Genomic DNA, 15,964 nt, shown 5'->3' on the forward strand with positions numbered 1-15,964 from the left:
TCGACGTCATCCCTCGTCTTCTTTACATGCCTTCTGTGATGCTGACTGGGCTGGTGATGTTGATGACCGTACTTCTATCGGTGCTTATATTGTCTTTCTGGGGTCCTAATCCTGTATCATGGAGCTCTCGTAAGCAAAGTTCTGTTGCTCGCTCTTCTACTGAGGCAGAATATCGTGCTATTGCCTTCACCGCTGCGGAACTTCAATGGATTCGTTCTCTTCTCACTGAGCTTGGTGTTGCTCCTACTATTTCCTTTCTTGTCTCTATCTACTGCGACAATGTCGGCGCCACTTATCTCTGCGCCAATCCGGTTTTTCACTCTCGCATGAAGCACATTGCTTTGGATTATCACTTTGTTCGTGAGCTTGTTCAAAGTCGCAAAATTCGTGTTTCACATGTCTCCTCTGCTGATCAATTAGCTGATGCTTTGACGAAGTCGTTACCTGGCCCTCGTCTTCGTCTTTTGTGTTCCAAGATTGGTGTATCTCCAAATCCACCATCTTGAGGGGACCTATTGGAATATATCTTTACATATATTGTGCATATCTTTGTATATTTGTTTATATTTGTTTTATTTTATCATTATCTCTTTAGATTGTATATAAATATATGATGTATCATTCATTGGTGAAATATATCAGAATATATTTTCTCATACGCTTCTGCAAATTTCTCACATCGACATGGCTGCACCCGCTTGTGTATAACCTCCATGGTTTTTTAAAAATGATTTTGGAATATGCATATTTGGGGTGTTGTGTGTGTGTGACTTTGAGATGTACAAACAAATGGCAAAACATCGAATGACTTGAAAGCACACATAGCTGGGCCTTGTATGCTACGTACAAAGAGAGAGTTGTCCGAAGTTCGTGTCTTTTTTAACCTATGACTTGTGTCTGCTATTTCAGAAATAGACAATTAGTATTCATTGAAACCTTTAGGAAGACGACCTCCTAACGTTGGAGGATCCGAAGCGAACCAAATTACCTTCACTATTTGATGTTTTTGGCCCCTCCATAATCGCACTAATTTACTCTTATCTATTTCAATGAATTTGAAATTGAAAAACAAACCCATGTTAACAAGGAAAAAGTTTGAAAATTGGTCGAAAATAGTTACCATATATTAAATTATGAGAAATTTGCAATTTTTGATCCTATATATATATATTTTGAGATTTTGGTATGTTATTGTAATTTCAGTTTTAGTCTTGTATCTTTCGATTTTTGTCAATTTCAATCGTTTTTTTTTTTATCAAGAGGGTTGACACTCCTTCATACATCAGCATCATATTTGTACCACATCGACGTCACGTACTGCTACATCAATATCACGTAAGAAAAAAGACTAAACTTGTAGAAAAAATAAAGATTGCTGAAAATTTAACAATACAGCAAACCAAAATCGAAAACAATTCGTACAAATAAAAAACAAAATATACAATTTTCTCTTGAATTAAGTAACTTCAAAGGAGCACCTCTTCGCTCACCAGAAGGGACAAAATTGGTCTCAAAATCACCACACACATGGGATGAAAAATCAAAGATGCCAATGCTTGATAAAACAAGCAACCCGTCTGGAGGAAGAGGGCCCTACTATCATTTACCACGTGGCAATAATTCAATGGCTGAAATTACCAATTGTTTTTTCAATAAAAAAATTACCAATTGTAACAATGATAAAAACAAAATAATTATACTTATAATAATAATAATAATAATTAGTTGATTCTTGTTTGAGTCCAACCAGTGCGGCTATAATTCGTCACAAGAAAACGACATCACATGCAATACATTGAGTCTCCGTTTGGTAGGATTATTATTAACTAATGTATAGTTTATTTTATCTAATTTTACGTTTTTTTCGTCATATTATTTATCCTTCTATTAAGTATTTATTTTACATCAATCAAATCATTAATTATTCATCTTATATCAATCAAATCATCGAATTTAAATTACTATATTACACATTATAAATAATATTATTCATATTTTATTTATTATTAAAAGTACAAAATAATAATTTTGTATTTTTATATAAAATTCAACCAATCAAATCAAATAAACTATAATCTATCAATCAAATCAATTACTATATTCACTATCATTTCATATTTATTTTTTTATTACATTACATTACTTATTTATATATTATTTACCATATCATCCAAACCAAACTGAGCCAGAGGACATCCAATACTGTGTAGTCCATATGTTATGTTTTTATGAATTTAGATTAATTTCGTTTATATATTTAACTATAAAATCTTCAAAATATCATAATTTTACATTGTCATGAATTTAGACTATTCAATAAAATATCATCAATTTAAATTTAAATTTAAATATCATATTGTTATAAGCAGTATACTATTAATTTGATCAGTCTTGAAAAGGAATTAAGTTAATTTGTTTTATATCTTTTTTTTTAATGTATATTAATGAATATGTAATTTATACCGTTCAAAAAAGAGTTAATTTTGTATACACAAAACTTTAAATAATTAATAAAGTAATAAATAAAATTGTGGTTATATATTAATATAATAATATAGCGAGAGTACATATATACACACACGATGAAGTTGTAAGAACCCAAGAAGGAGAGGCCAATATTTATTTGCGAATCCTCTCATCAAATTTAAACCCATAAAAAGCCTTATCCTATCTTCTCCACCAAACCTTCACAAGATTTCATTTTTTCTGTCCAAAAACTTAGCTCAAAATTCACACACACTCTCTCCCCTTTATCACTTCTCCAATCCACTTCTTCTCTTCTTTTTTCCATTGCTTAGCTACAACTTATAAATATATGAATGTATAAATTTCTTGGTATCATAGATATATAATAAACTTGTACACAAAAAAAAAAAAAGAAAAGAAAAGAAAGAAAGAAAGAATTGGCAAGAAATGGCCCCCAAGTCAAGTAGGAGCAAAGGAAATAAAGCTAAATCAGAAAGGAAAAAGAAAGAAGAGAAAGGTGAGATTTGTTTCTTGGAATCTATATCTCTTAATAATCAATAAATTTATCATGTTTTTGTAAAGTTGATTCCCTTTTTTTTTTTTTTTTCTATGAAAGTTTGTTGATTTTCTTGGTTTTGCAGTTGTGCCAAGTGTTCTTGATGTGACTGTAATCACCCCATACGAGACTCAAGTGGTGCTCAAGGTACAAATACAATATTTGATATTACTATTATAATCTCTTTTTAGTAATATAATTACTCAACCAGTGTAATTTAGTACTTAATTACAATTGACATTTTGATTTGATTATTTTTTGAGAATCCCATTTCCAATTTTGTCTGTAAATGAAGGGTATCTCTACGGACAAGATTCTTGATGTGAAGAAGCTGTTGGCAGTTAACGTTGAAACATGTCACCTTACGAACTATTCTCTTTCTCATGAGGTGACGGTCCCGGACTTTAGTAGGTCTATCGATAGAGATTAATTGTTTTTTTCGGGGATGCATAGACATTTCCTTTCTTTCATTCGATACATTGAAGTTTAATAAATAAGTAAATGAATCCCATTAAAAATGGATTTTGAATTGTGTGCCTATGTGAACTGCAGGTAAAAGGACATAAGTTGAGTGACAAACTAGAAATCACCAGCTTGAAGCCATGTTTGCTGAGTATTGTTGAAGGTGGGTACAACTTTTACTCCTCGATGTACTTACTATAGATTTTTATTTTATTTTCTTTTTCGTGGATTAATGATGAATTATTAGAATAAAGCAATACCATGTGTTGCACAACATTTTTGTGTGACCTATTGTGGAGCTCCATTAAAATTTGATTTATTGCGAGGTGATCTAGTCTAGATTGGTAATTTTATGTGTTGCATTTAATACTTTTGTTCGATTGAAATCAATTTTCTAAAAAAACGATAGACGTTAGGTGTGTGGTCATTTGTCACTCATCGCCTAACGCCTAGATGCTTAGATAGCTGTCTAGGTGGTTTTTTCTTTTCAGCTTAAATATCTAATTATTTTAATCTGATCTATTTTAATATTTATCAAATAATTCTTCTTTATCAAATTCATCTTAATATTTCTCCAATAATTCCTCTTTATCGAATTCAAACTCGAATTACATGACATATTTTTCGTCTTCATCCGGTACAAATTGATGAGCAAATATGTCAAATAATTTTTTTAATAAATAAAATAAAAAATATTATATATTAATCTATGCGGATTTTGAGGCGTCTAGGCGGTCTAGACAGTCAATTAATATAATGACTTCCAAAAGCTTCAACTTTCTAAAAATCAAAGCGGTGGGCAGTTGCCTAGACGCTGTCTTTTAGAATACTGATTAAAATAAGTGGGAATGGATTAACTATGGTGAACAAAAAAATATGGTTAAAAAAAATATTTTTGACCTTCAATTTAATTTAAAATTTCATCTTTAATTCAAGAAAAACTTATTAAAATTATCGAAATGGAGAAAATTAGGCGAGACATTGCAACAACTAACAACTGTTAATTATTTTTGAATTTAGTTTGCATGGTTTTTTTATTTCGAGAAAGTAAATTAAATGAGCATTACATTATAGCCGCCTCTATGGATTAGTCTTTTGTCAAGAATTAAAATCATACGTATGTAGCCAATCAGTTTCACATAATGTCATTCCCCACAATCATTGTGGAGTCAAATATAAAACAAGAGAAAAAATAAATTAACAAAGGGCATGTCAAATATATATAGATAGTATTTGAGAGAGCTTTTAGGAAATATAAACACTTATACAAATAGACTATGCTTTAAGTGTTTCCTAAAAGCTTTTCCAGACATTACCATAGTGCGACTTAAATTATTAAAATGATATCGATAATTTATAACTCATTTGATATCAAAAATTTAAATTTATAACAAAATCTCAAGTTCGATATCCAACTATAACAATTTCATCAAACAACTAAACAAAACAATTGTTAAAATTCTTATATAATATATAGTTGTAGTTCTCACTCACTCACGTGCACCATATCTTTTTTACCTACCATGTTATTAATTGCCCACCAAATTTGAAAGCCAATGTTTTAGGAGTAACGAATTTTGATTCAAAGGTTGAATGCAGTCTTTTGCCCGACGGAATGCTCTCCGGAACTAAGATCTCAAATTTAACTCAGATTATAGATTCGAGATTCAATTATAACTAATCATTATTATCAAGTTTTAAAAAGTTTAAAGTTTTTTTTTATTTTGACATTAATCTCAGATAAAAGTGGTAAACTTAATAGTTTGATTAAGTAAATAATTTCAAATAATAATTATTATAATAATTAGTCTAAGTCAAGAAAATATTTTTTGAAAAAAAATCAAGGAAACATTTATTTTAAATATTTGATAATTTCCATGTTGATCTTATTATTTGGTGACTGCAATAATAAAAGCCTCGAAAGTGACTTTATGTGAAAAACGTGCTTTGGGGAACATAAAATTGACTGAATAAATGTGCGACTTTTTCGGTCATTAAATATATTAAATTCTCAAGCTTAACATTTTGGCCGCCAATTCTAAGTTATTAACGAAAATGCCACTGTCGCTGCAGAGGACTACACCGATGAGCCACTTGCCGTGTCTCACGTCCGGAGACTCTTGGACATCGTCGCCTGCACAACGCGCTTCGGCAAAGCTAAGGGCGGCGGAACGGAATCTCGACCGAAGAGGAACAAAATCCAGCAGAACGCCGCCGCAGCGCCGCCACGCGATGGAGAGTTGCAGCCACCAGAGGCTCCACCGCTGGCGATATCGGAATGTTACGATATGTTGGCGATTCAACCCATTCCGAAGCTCTCGGATTTCTACGAGTTCTTCTCGTTCTCGCACCTATCTGCTCCCATACTTCGTCAGTTTACTTTCTTCCTCATTCGATCTTGGTATTAGAATTGTGTGCGTTTTTATTTCAGAATAAAAATTGCTACTGAAATTTCAGATTTAAAAAGAGTGGAATGTGATGGAGAAATGCGGCGAGATGGCGACTACTTCGCAGTACAGGTGCGGTTATTTGAATTCTTTTATTTGCAAATTGTAGAGCTATTTTTGGTTATCATAAAGAGCAATATTATAATCAAAATACTTTCTTTTGCTCCCTAGTTCATCTCAAAGATGATAGTATTCCCTGTTCATACTTACATTATTTGTTTTGGTATGCAAGTTTGGAGTTTGTATGGAGCTTTAACATTTTAGCATGAAATGCCATCGTGCTGTTATAAGTGCAGAGGGTCAAACTGGTTCTGTGCAGTTATATATATGTCTCGTTTTTGTTATCTTCTGCTCATACTACTGTAGAAAGAGGTGGATCGAGCCTCTATATGAGATAATACTTGACCGTTACAATTGATGATATTATGATGTGGTTTCAGATTAAAATATGCAATGGGAAGACAATACAAGTGATGGCAAATGTTAAAGGGTTCTGCACTTTAGGCAAACAAGTTTTACATAGCCATTCTTTGGTGGATCTTCTGCAACAGCAAAGCCAAGCTTTTGCCAATGTGAGCATTTGACATTTCCACGTGATTTTGTTTCTTCAAAGTTCAAATGTGTCAAAAGCTTGTGGTGTTTTTATTATAGGACAATGAATTAATATTTTTGTGCAGGCATATGCATCCTTGATAAAAGCTTTCATTGAGCACAATAAGGTAACCTCCTATTTAGCTAAGAAATTCTCATTCAATAAAGGGTATACTAGAAAGAGAAATGAGTTGTGATGGTATTTTTTTCAGTTCGGTAACCTACCATGTGGTTTCCGTGCCAATACCTGGCTTGCTCCTCCATCTCTTGTTGATTCTGCACTGAATTTCACACCCCTTCCTAGAGAGGATGAGTCTTTGGGAGGAAATGGTGGAGGCCAGGGAAGATGCGGAGTGTATGATAGTAGACCATGGGCTACAGATTTTGCAATATTGGCTAGCCTTCCTTGTAAAACTGAAGAAGAGAGAGTGGTTCGAGATAGAAAAGCATTTTTGGTTCATAATCTTTTTCTTGATGTCGCCATCTTTCAAGCGGCTTCATCCATACAAAAAGTGATGGAGTCCACTGCTAATGACACTGCAAATTTTCTTCCTGGTTCAGTTGTGCATGAGAATCGCATTGGGGACCTTCATATTATGGTGAAAAGGGATGATGCAGTTGCAAGCTTGAAAAGCGAATCAAAGATTTTTGGCTTTAAAACTTCTAATGATTCTGCTGAAGAAATATCTCAACGAAATCTGCTTAAAGGAATAACTGCAGATGAAAGTGTAGTCGTACATGTGAGAATCTTTTTCTTTCTCAGCTCAACTATTAAACTTTTGGCTGGCAAACAATTTTAATTATCTTGCATTGTTAAACCTGATTATTATGCCTTTTAGAATAGATTTAATGGATTAATGATCTTTGCTTACCGCCAAAATTTGAAATTCCTACATAGTTATAAATATTATTAGTGAATTTTGTTTCAGTTTTTTGAAATTAAAGCTCTGAAATAATGGTGCCTCTATTTAACGATGGGGTGAAATTATACATGGCAAATCCTTTTTTTTCCCTTTCAGAAACGCGCTTTGGAAAGAATTAGGGAAGTTGATCTGTGTTATGTACAGGAACTTTGTCATGGAGAAAATGCAGATAAGCTCATTATTTCGTATTCCAGATATAAAAATAAGAGCCAAATTCTGTGTATTTTTGCTTTCTCAAAATTTATCCATCTGTGGATTCTTTAAATTTCAATGGGGGAACCTGTTTTTCTTTCTTCTTCGCCTGAAAATAGATCGAATGGACTGGTTTCATACCCTACTTTGTTTCTTTCCGTGATTCAGAGTATTAATCTGAGTCTAATCTCTTATTTTGTCCTCTCACTTTCTCTTAGACGAAAATCATATAATTATCATCTCATGTTCTCATAAAACTTTATGACAAATTGCATTCCTCGGTTTTACATCACTGCCCTTCGATTCTCTCTTCTTTAGTTGGGTGAACTTTGTTATCTGTGAGAGTGAAAAGTGTGCTACTTATTTTCAGGATACTTCTTCCTTGGGTACAGTAGTTGTGAGGCAGTGTGGCTACACTGCGACAGTTGAGGTTGTTGGAGATGCTAAAAGGGGAAAGAGCCTTACACAAGATGTTCTAGTTGAGGATCAAGAAGATGGGGGGTCCAATGCGCTTAACATCAATAGGTTGTATGACTCATCTTTGCTTGTTGCAAATGTAAAGTTTGACCGTCTAGAATTTCCTATTGCTCAGTTCTTTGCATAGAACAGCATACCATTGTTCAGTCGAAGCAGTGCTTACAATGGATTCTACAAGTTGTCGTTTATCACTGGGAATTGTTGGCTAATAAATGATTGAGGAACTTTAGCACTTTTGCCTACAGATGTAGGTCACAATATGATATATTGTTTAAAAAGTCATTTCACTACCTGAGTGGGGTGCCTACTTTGTTAGATTCATAGAATATCTTGTTATGGTTATGCTTCACAATGTCAGTAGGTGAATTGTCAAACTTGGACCTAGATGTTTAGTTGCAACGTTTGTTGTCTTTCTTATCTGTCATATGCTCAGAAAAACTGCCTATGCAGTTTGACATTTTGACTGACTTATTTCCTTATTGATATATTGATAAGTGGTTCGATCATTTACAGTTTAAGAGTAATCCTTAATGAGGCATGTACTGAATCATCTGTCAGAGGCCCAACTCTCCAGCCTGATTTGATGGATGTTGGTGCTTCAAGATGTCTGGTCCAAAAAGTATTAAAGGATAGTATGAAAAAGCTTGAAGATAGTCCTGATGTGACAAGAAGTTCTATCAGATGGGAACTTGGCTCTTGTTGGGTGCAGCATCTACAAAAGCAGGATACACCAGTAGATAAAAGTTCTGGTGGTCATAAGGGAGACAATGAAGTAATCAAAGGACTCGGGAAACAATTTAAAATGCTAGCGAAGAAGAAAAAGATAGTACCTGCTCCTAGCCTAAAAGACGAAGAGAATTGTGCTGGATCCAGCAGCCCAGAAATGGAAATTAAGTTGGGGGGGTCAAAGATCTTTGAGTCTACTTCTGAGTTGCTGAAATATGTTCCAGAAGAGGCCATTTCACGTTTGAAAGAAACTGGGGTCGGTCTTCATGCCAAGGTATTATTTCTTTAACATGACTAAAATGTAAGAAAAATTGTTCCTGATCCGCTTGACCACCACAAAGAAAGATGGGTGAAGTTCTCGGCTCGAAGCGTCTGAGCTAATTCTTCAAGCACTGTTAATTTTGCTTCAATGTTTAAGATAATCCCGTGACAAGGGTCCTTATGATTCACTGCTTCAACATGCAGTCAGTGGATGAGCTGGTCAAGATGGCACATGGATATTATGATGATGTTGCGCTGCCTAAGCTGGTATCACTCGCTTATAAATCTAGTCATAATGAACTGTTGAACTGCTTCTAAAGAATGAGGTTATTTCTTTTCCTTTTTTCAGGTCACAGACTTTGCATCATTGGAACTTTCTCCAGTAGATGGACGTACACTAACTGACTTCATGCATCTTAGAGGGCTACAAATGCGTTCTTTAGGTTGTGTGGTGGGTGAAATCTGTCTCTGTGTGTGTACATGTGCGCTCTTACGTGTTTTGCCTGAAATCCTCATGCTTCAAGTTGGATAAATATAATTGCTTGAAACAGGTTAAACTTGCAGAGAAGCTTCCTCATATACAATCTCTTTGCATTCATGAGATGGTCACTCGAGCCTTTAAGCATGTGCTTCAAGCTGTAATTGCTTCCGTTCACAGCATGGATAGCATATCCACTTCAATAGTTACAACCTTAAACTTCTTGCTTGGGTCTTCCCAATCCAAAAATTATAACGTACATGATCAAAATCTCAAGTTAACATGGCTGCGTGTATTTCTAAAGAAGAAATTTGGTTGGGAACTGAAGGATGAATTCCAACATTTGAGAAAGTTATCTCTACTCAGGGGACTTTGTCTTAAGGTTCAACCTTAACTTATTGTACTAAATCTTGTATAATTTGGAAGGATTTATTAATTTTTCTCTTTTTTAGGTTGGGTTAGAGTTGGTACCTAAAGACTATGATATGGACAACTCCACTCCATTTAAGAAATCTGATATCATCAGCCTGGTACCAGTCTGCAAGGTAGGTGCAAGCAAAAATTAAAAAATCTAATCGGGTATCAGGTAATATATGATAACTTCTTTTGACTTCAAAATTACAGCATGTAGGGTGCTCTTCTGCTGATGGGCGAACTCTATTGGAGTCATCCAAGATTGCACTTGACAAAGGGAAGCTAGAAGATGCTGTTAAATATGGAACAAAGGTACTGTACTTGTTCCATGTATGTAAGTGATTTGTGTGGTTATCATGTCTCCAAAGGTAAAACTTACGCTTGATTTTAATCTGAAGGCTCTGGCAAAGATGATTGCTGTTTGTGGTCCATATCATCGAACAACTGCTAGTGCCTACAGTCTTCTAGCTGTTGTTTTGTACCACACCGGAGATTTTGATCAGGTGATAGCTTTCAACGTGATTTGATGTATATAACTTAGTTATTCGTCACCAAACACTTTATTTTTTCCCTCTTCCTCCCCCTAAATATAATTAGTGAATTGATTAATTTAAGTAAATAAATCAATGGTGCATGTGAAAGCGGAGGTTAACATCATAAGAATTTAGTGAAATTTGAATGAGTGATTGTGATACCCTTGAGGACACATTGAAATTTGAATCTCAGTGATGAAATATTGTGTTATGATGGTTGCCAATTCAATAATAGAAGAACTGTAGTGTTCGCATCAGCATACACTGAAAACCTGAAAAGAACCGATATAACCAGATCTTATGAAATAGTCGGAGTTTTAAGTATTATCATGATTTCCGTGGAGCGATACTATGCAGAATCATATAGCTTTCTACAGGTTTTAAGGCCTTTTTCCGAAGTAGGAGGTGACTTAGTTTAGTGCATGCAGAACTTTGTGCTTTAGTTGCCCAAATGTGAGAATATTCAAGTTAATTGTATCTTAATTATTTTTTGATAGGCAACCATATATCAGCAAAAGGCGTTGGATATCAATGAGAGGGAGCTTGGGCTTGATCATCCTGATACAATGAAAAGCTATGGAGATTTATCAGTGTTTTATTATCGTCTTCAACATATTGAGTTGGCATTAAAGTGAGTTGGATATGATTATGAGATTTTCAAAGTGATTTTATCATTGGAATTGTGTTTTGCTTTCCTATAATGATCTTATAAAGGTGCATCTCATAATTTCTATGTTGAAAGTAAGTTACAAGGTTGGATGACCTGAAATTCAATTTTATTTCACTTGTGACTTATGCAATTCTGGTCTATGGAGGCAAATGTTATTTTATTTTTTTCCTAAAAAAATGCTTGGGATTCATATTATTTCTCGTGCATGATTTATATTTTAATTATCAATCTGGTGATCAGCGTCATTCTTCTCAATACAGAGTAGTTTTCATAATAATGGTATAGATTTTTGTTACCATGCATGCATTTTACTTATTTTAATTGGTTTTCTCCCCTCTTCCTCCTTCCTCCTTTCTCCAGTCTTTCTTCCTTCTGCACAAAACTTCTTGCATCTCTTCTTGTTCACTTCCTGCATCTCCTCTTGTTCATAGCTTCTTAACGATAACTTCAATTTGTTTGTCTACGAACAGATATGTGAACCGTGCACTTTACCTTCTTTATTTTACATGTGGACTTTCTCACCCAAATACGGCTGCGACGTACATAAATATGGCTATGATGGAAGAGGGTATGGGTAATGTTCATGTCGCTCTTAGATATCTGCATGAAGCCCTCAAATGCAATCAACGATTATTAGGTGCAGACCACATACAGGTAACTTCTGTACTTCAATGTCTCAAAATCAGATATGCACAAGTCCATTGGTTTTATCATGTGATGTACATATTCAGACTTTCCGTGGATGCACTTACAAGTCATGACAAACAATCTGCTGCTTATTCGCATGCATTGATATCATGCCCAAGCTTACCGAAAATTAATGGAACCTGGCAATTAATGTGATTATCACTGTCTGACAGACTGCTGCTAGCTATCATGCGATAGCCATTGCATTTTCATTGATGGAAGCATATTCCCTGAGCGTGCAGCATGAACAAACTACATTGCGAATTCTGCGTGCTAAAATGGGAGCAGAGGATCTCCGGACTCAGGTTCACATACATGAAATCATGCTTTTTTCTTGCTATACGGCTTGCATTTATTAGCTTTCTATGATTGGCACCATGCTGAAAGTTGGGAATACCTTTGTCCTCGTTTCTTGTTTTGTACTTGCAATTTTGCTTCTCCAAGTTGACTTACTATGGAACATTCAATTCAAACTCATTTACAGAAAGGCTATATTGTAGAATTGTCTGTGTCACAAGTACATGCATATTATTTGAATATCGTCTGCCAAAAGTTTCTGCTTATAGCTATCGGAAATCTTGGGAGCTTTCTATTTTGATCATGACTGCAATTTTTATTTGTGAATGAACCTTCAGACACCGACACTGTAACTACTAAAAAGGTTTAAATGATTTATGAGAACATTAGGCTAGTTGGGTAGATGATATTTCTGAGTTCATGTAGGATGCTGCTGCATGGCTTGAATATTTTGAATCAAAAGCCTCGGAACAGCAAGAAGCCGCACGTAGTGGTACTCCCAAACCAGATGCATCTATCGCCAGCAAAGGCCATCTCAGGTATCCAAGTGGTACATCAATTTTATGTTTATCCTTCACGTTGCATATCTTGGAAAACCCATAAAATCAAAATTCTTGTGCAGTGTGTCAGATCTCCTAGATTATATAAGTCCTGATCAGGACCCAAAAGCGGCTGATGCTCAGAGAAAACGGCGTTCGAAGGTATTCTCTTTTGAATAGCAAGAAACAAGAACATTTTTGTGGCAAATTTAACCCTGTGCAGATCACTAATCTACAATTATGTAGGTGAGATTTTTCATGAAGACCCCTCATTAGTTGATTATCCTTTGATTGATGATGGTATTGTATCAAAATCAAATTTAGATGAATGAAAGACTTTTTGCTTTGAATATCTTCTTGCGTGCTCTTAATTGATCTCCATTTGCAAATTGAATTCCAAACTCCATTCTACTGACAGAAACGTAGTTTTCTGAAATCAATTCTATATGACACACCTACTATTTGGAATATGTTGGTTTTTCTGTCATGTTCTACTTAATTCCCGACGGAAGTCTAGGGTCAAAGAGAGATTCTCTCTCCTCGTTCAATTCAAGAAAATCAGCCATCAAAATTATTATATTATGATAGAATATCTATTTTGCCGTGGTGCATGCCATTTTTTCTGTGTTGATCTCTCTGCTTGCTCAATTATGTTGGGAGTACTGTAATACTAGTAATTTTCTGCACCTGCCATTCAATTCTGATGAAACCTTAGCTTTCTTGATGTTTTTCTTTATTATTCTTGACTTTTATGGTGTACAGAAACATTTAGTTCCTATTATTATTTGATGCAAACTCACTTTGTTATGTGAGAGATACCCATCATTGTTATGGACTTCTTGGATAGATAAACGTTTGATTCTTCTCAGGCTTCAAATTTACCTTCTGCAATATTCTCTACTAGGTTTTTCCAGTTACTGAGAAATCCCATCTAGAGCAGCAAGAGGGAAAAGGTGAAAACACCATCAGCAATGAAAGTGTAGAAATCAGTGTAACCACCGAAGAAAGTAGCAGTGAAGAGGAAAAGACAGACATCAAATCCTCCCAAGCATCATCCATTGTCACTGATGCTGTTTTCGTTCGTCCATTTTCAGTAGAAGGCATTCAAGAATCAAACTCAGAAGGGTGGCAAGAAGCCAATTCGAAATCACGGCCCGCTAATGGAGCTGGTAGAAAGTTAAACAGAAGGCGTCCAGATCTTGCCAAGATCAAGACAGATCATTCCAAGGATGGCAGTTATGTGAAGGTGGTTAGTTCACTGGGGGGTAAGGCGACATTTAAGACAGTTCCTGCTGAAGTGTCTCCACTGAAACAAGCTACCTTTTATACGACTGGTGGTTCAAGTAAAACGCATGCAAAAATTTTGACGTCTGGAAGTCCTGCATCAGTGACAAAAACTTCTCCAGTTCCTGCCACTCTCATAGCATCAAAATCATTGTCATACAAAGAAGTAGCCTTGGCAGCACCAGGCACTGTTCTAAAACCCTTAGTGGAGAAAATTGAAGGATCAAGTGATGAACAATCTGAGAACCAGTTGTCCATTAGTTCGAAAGAGACAACACAACAGGATGGGAGGCCAGGAGCTTCTGTAGAAGAGTCATTGCCAGATCCCAAAAACGCAGATGGGGACAGTGAAAGTGAAGTTCTTGAAGCTAGATCCGAATTGACAAATTCTTGTTCAGATACTGAAGATATTTCATGTCCAGGCAATCAGGAGAATTCGGTAGAAACAAATGGAAGCAAGCTTTCGGCTTCTGCCGAACCATTCAGTCCAGGTTCCTACTCTTTGACGCATACATTAAACTCCACTTCTGCAATTAGTGTCTATGACGTAGTGGCCAGCCAAGGTCCACTCACAGAGCCAATGGGGCTTCAAACAGTTGCTCTTAGAATTCCTTGTGGTCCAAGATCGCCGATGTATCGTAGAGCAAGCCATGCTTTCTGGGTCAGACATGGATTCCCAAGTTACCAAATCCCAGTTTCTGAATTAAATGGCTTTACCATGAATCCAAATGCGCCTGCATTTGTTCCTAGAAATGCATGGCAAATTAATGCCACTTCTAAAGATTCAAAACTTGGCAATGATACCAATTCATTTGACAAAATCGTGCACACAGGTTCTGGAGGAGAGAATCTCGCCGAAGAAGTAACTGAAAGGTCCAAGAAAAAAGGTTCCGATACGGTGAAGGCAGAGTTAGCGAGGCAGATTCTTCTAAGCTTCATAATAAAATCAGTACAGAATCCTCCTGAACCTACTAGCAATATCACTGCTCCTATTAGTGACATGAAGTATGAATATTCTAGTGATTCTGCCGAAGCAATTGCAAATGACAGTGCAATCATAAAGATATTTGATGGGAATGGCAGAAATGCTCATCAAATCAAAGATGTAAATAAGAACAAGACAAGTGACAGCGAAGGGTTTACACTTGTAACAAAACGCAGAAAAAACCGGCAGCAACTCCCTAATGGTGTGCATGGCTTGTACAGTCGGCAATCAATCTGTGCTTCTGTGAGGTGAAAGAGAGGATACCAAAAGATTGAGACGATCATTCTATGCTTCTTCAATGACAAATGACAGAGGTGTGTTCCTTCACATGAAAATTTAAGCTGTTGAAAAGTTCAAGATATGGCATCATGGTGGAGGTGTCCGCAAGTATTTCTCAATAAATTCCCCCGGAGTGTCCGATTGGTAGAGAATGTCGTGGTTTTTTGGAATTTTTTGGTTAAATAAATGTTGGTATAAATTTGTTAATTCTTTGCTCTCTTGCGGTTTAGCTCTGTTTCTCTATGAAGATACCATTTCTTGAGGAATTGATCAGTTTCCCAGGGACAAGCTCTTATTTTCTTTTCAGAATGCTGCTTAAAAATAAGTTCTTGAATAATAAGGGTCTAATATAAATAACCACAATACCTTATAGAAGCAATGGATGTTTGAAAGTGCATACTATTAAATGTCAATTTGTATCCCATCATATCATATATATTATATAGCTTTTATAAAAAAAAATTACTCCAATATGTAATGTCATCCTCCTAACATGAAAAATTATTACGTCAAATCATTTTTTTTAAGTAATTACACATTTTGCAACTCACCAAAATCAAATATGTGGTCTTATCTCTAATGCTAATGGTAAGAATGTATTTTTTTTTTTAATCATTTTATCAAAAATTATAACTAATAATACTATTAGTGTTGGTATCAATATTTGAAATTGTATAATAATCGCAATATTATGTTT

General features: G+C 35.1%; 1 protein-coding gene across 1 annotated transcript; it reads left to right on the forward strand.

The window, feature by feature from the left end:
• The first annotated feature begins 2,622 nt into the window (after window positions 1–2,622).
• On the forward strand, window positions 2,623–15,533 carry LOC140865500 (protein REDUCED CHLOROPLAST COVERAGE 3-like). The gene is made up of 23 exons (XM_073270163.1): window positions 2,623–2,983; window positions 3,108–3,169; window positions 3,318–3,410; window positions 3,575–3,647; window positions 5,558–5,854; window positions 5,942–6,003; window positions 6,372–6,503; window positions 6,609–6,650; window positions 6,735–7,262; window positions 8,008–8,162; window positions 8,628–9,114; window positions 9,306–9,368; window positions 9,451–9,552; window positions 9,653–9,961; window positions 10,032–10,124; window positions 10,204–10,305; window positions 10,392–10,496; window positions 11,024–11,157; window positions 11,667–11,850; window positions 12,057–12,188; window positions 12,607–12,719; window positions 12,803–12,881; window positions 13,624–15,533. Exons 1-23 carry the CDS (start codon window positions 2,914–2,916, stop codon window positions 15,238–15,240), a joined length of 5,034 nt encoding a protein of 1,677 aa, XP_073126264.1. The 5' UTR covers window positions 2,623–2,913; the 3' UTR covers window positions 15,241–15,533.
• The last annotated feature ends 431 nt before the right edge of the window (window positions 15,534–15,964 follow it).

The sequence above is a fragment of the Henckelia pumila genome, chromosome 4, assembly GCF_033568475.1.
Source record: "Henckelia pumila isolate YLH828 chromosome 4, ASM3356847v2, whole genome shotgun sequence".
NCBI lineage: Eukaryota > Viridiplantae > Streptophyta > Magnoliopsida > Lamiales > Gesneriaceae > Henckelia > Henckelia pumila.

Bases quoted from the DNA above. Each gene is read 5' to 3' on its own strand.
- LOC140865500 (XM_073270163.1), top strand. From the start codon at position 2,914: ATGGCCCCCAAGTCAAGTAGGAGCAAAGGAAATAAAGCTAAATCAGAA. The intron at 9,369-9,450 runs GTATCACTCGCT...TCCTTTTTTCAG, and splicing joins ATGTTGCGCTGCCTAAGCTG to GTCACAGACTTTGCATCATT. The intron at 10,125-10,203 runs GTAGGTGCAAGC...TCAAAATTACAG, and splicing joins GCCTGGTACCAGTCTGCAAG to CATGTAGGGTGCTCTTCTGC.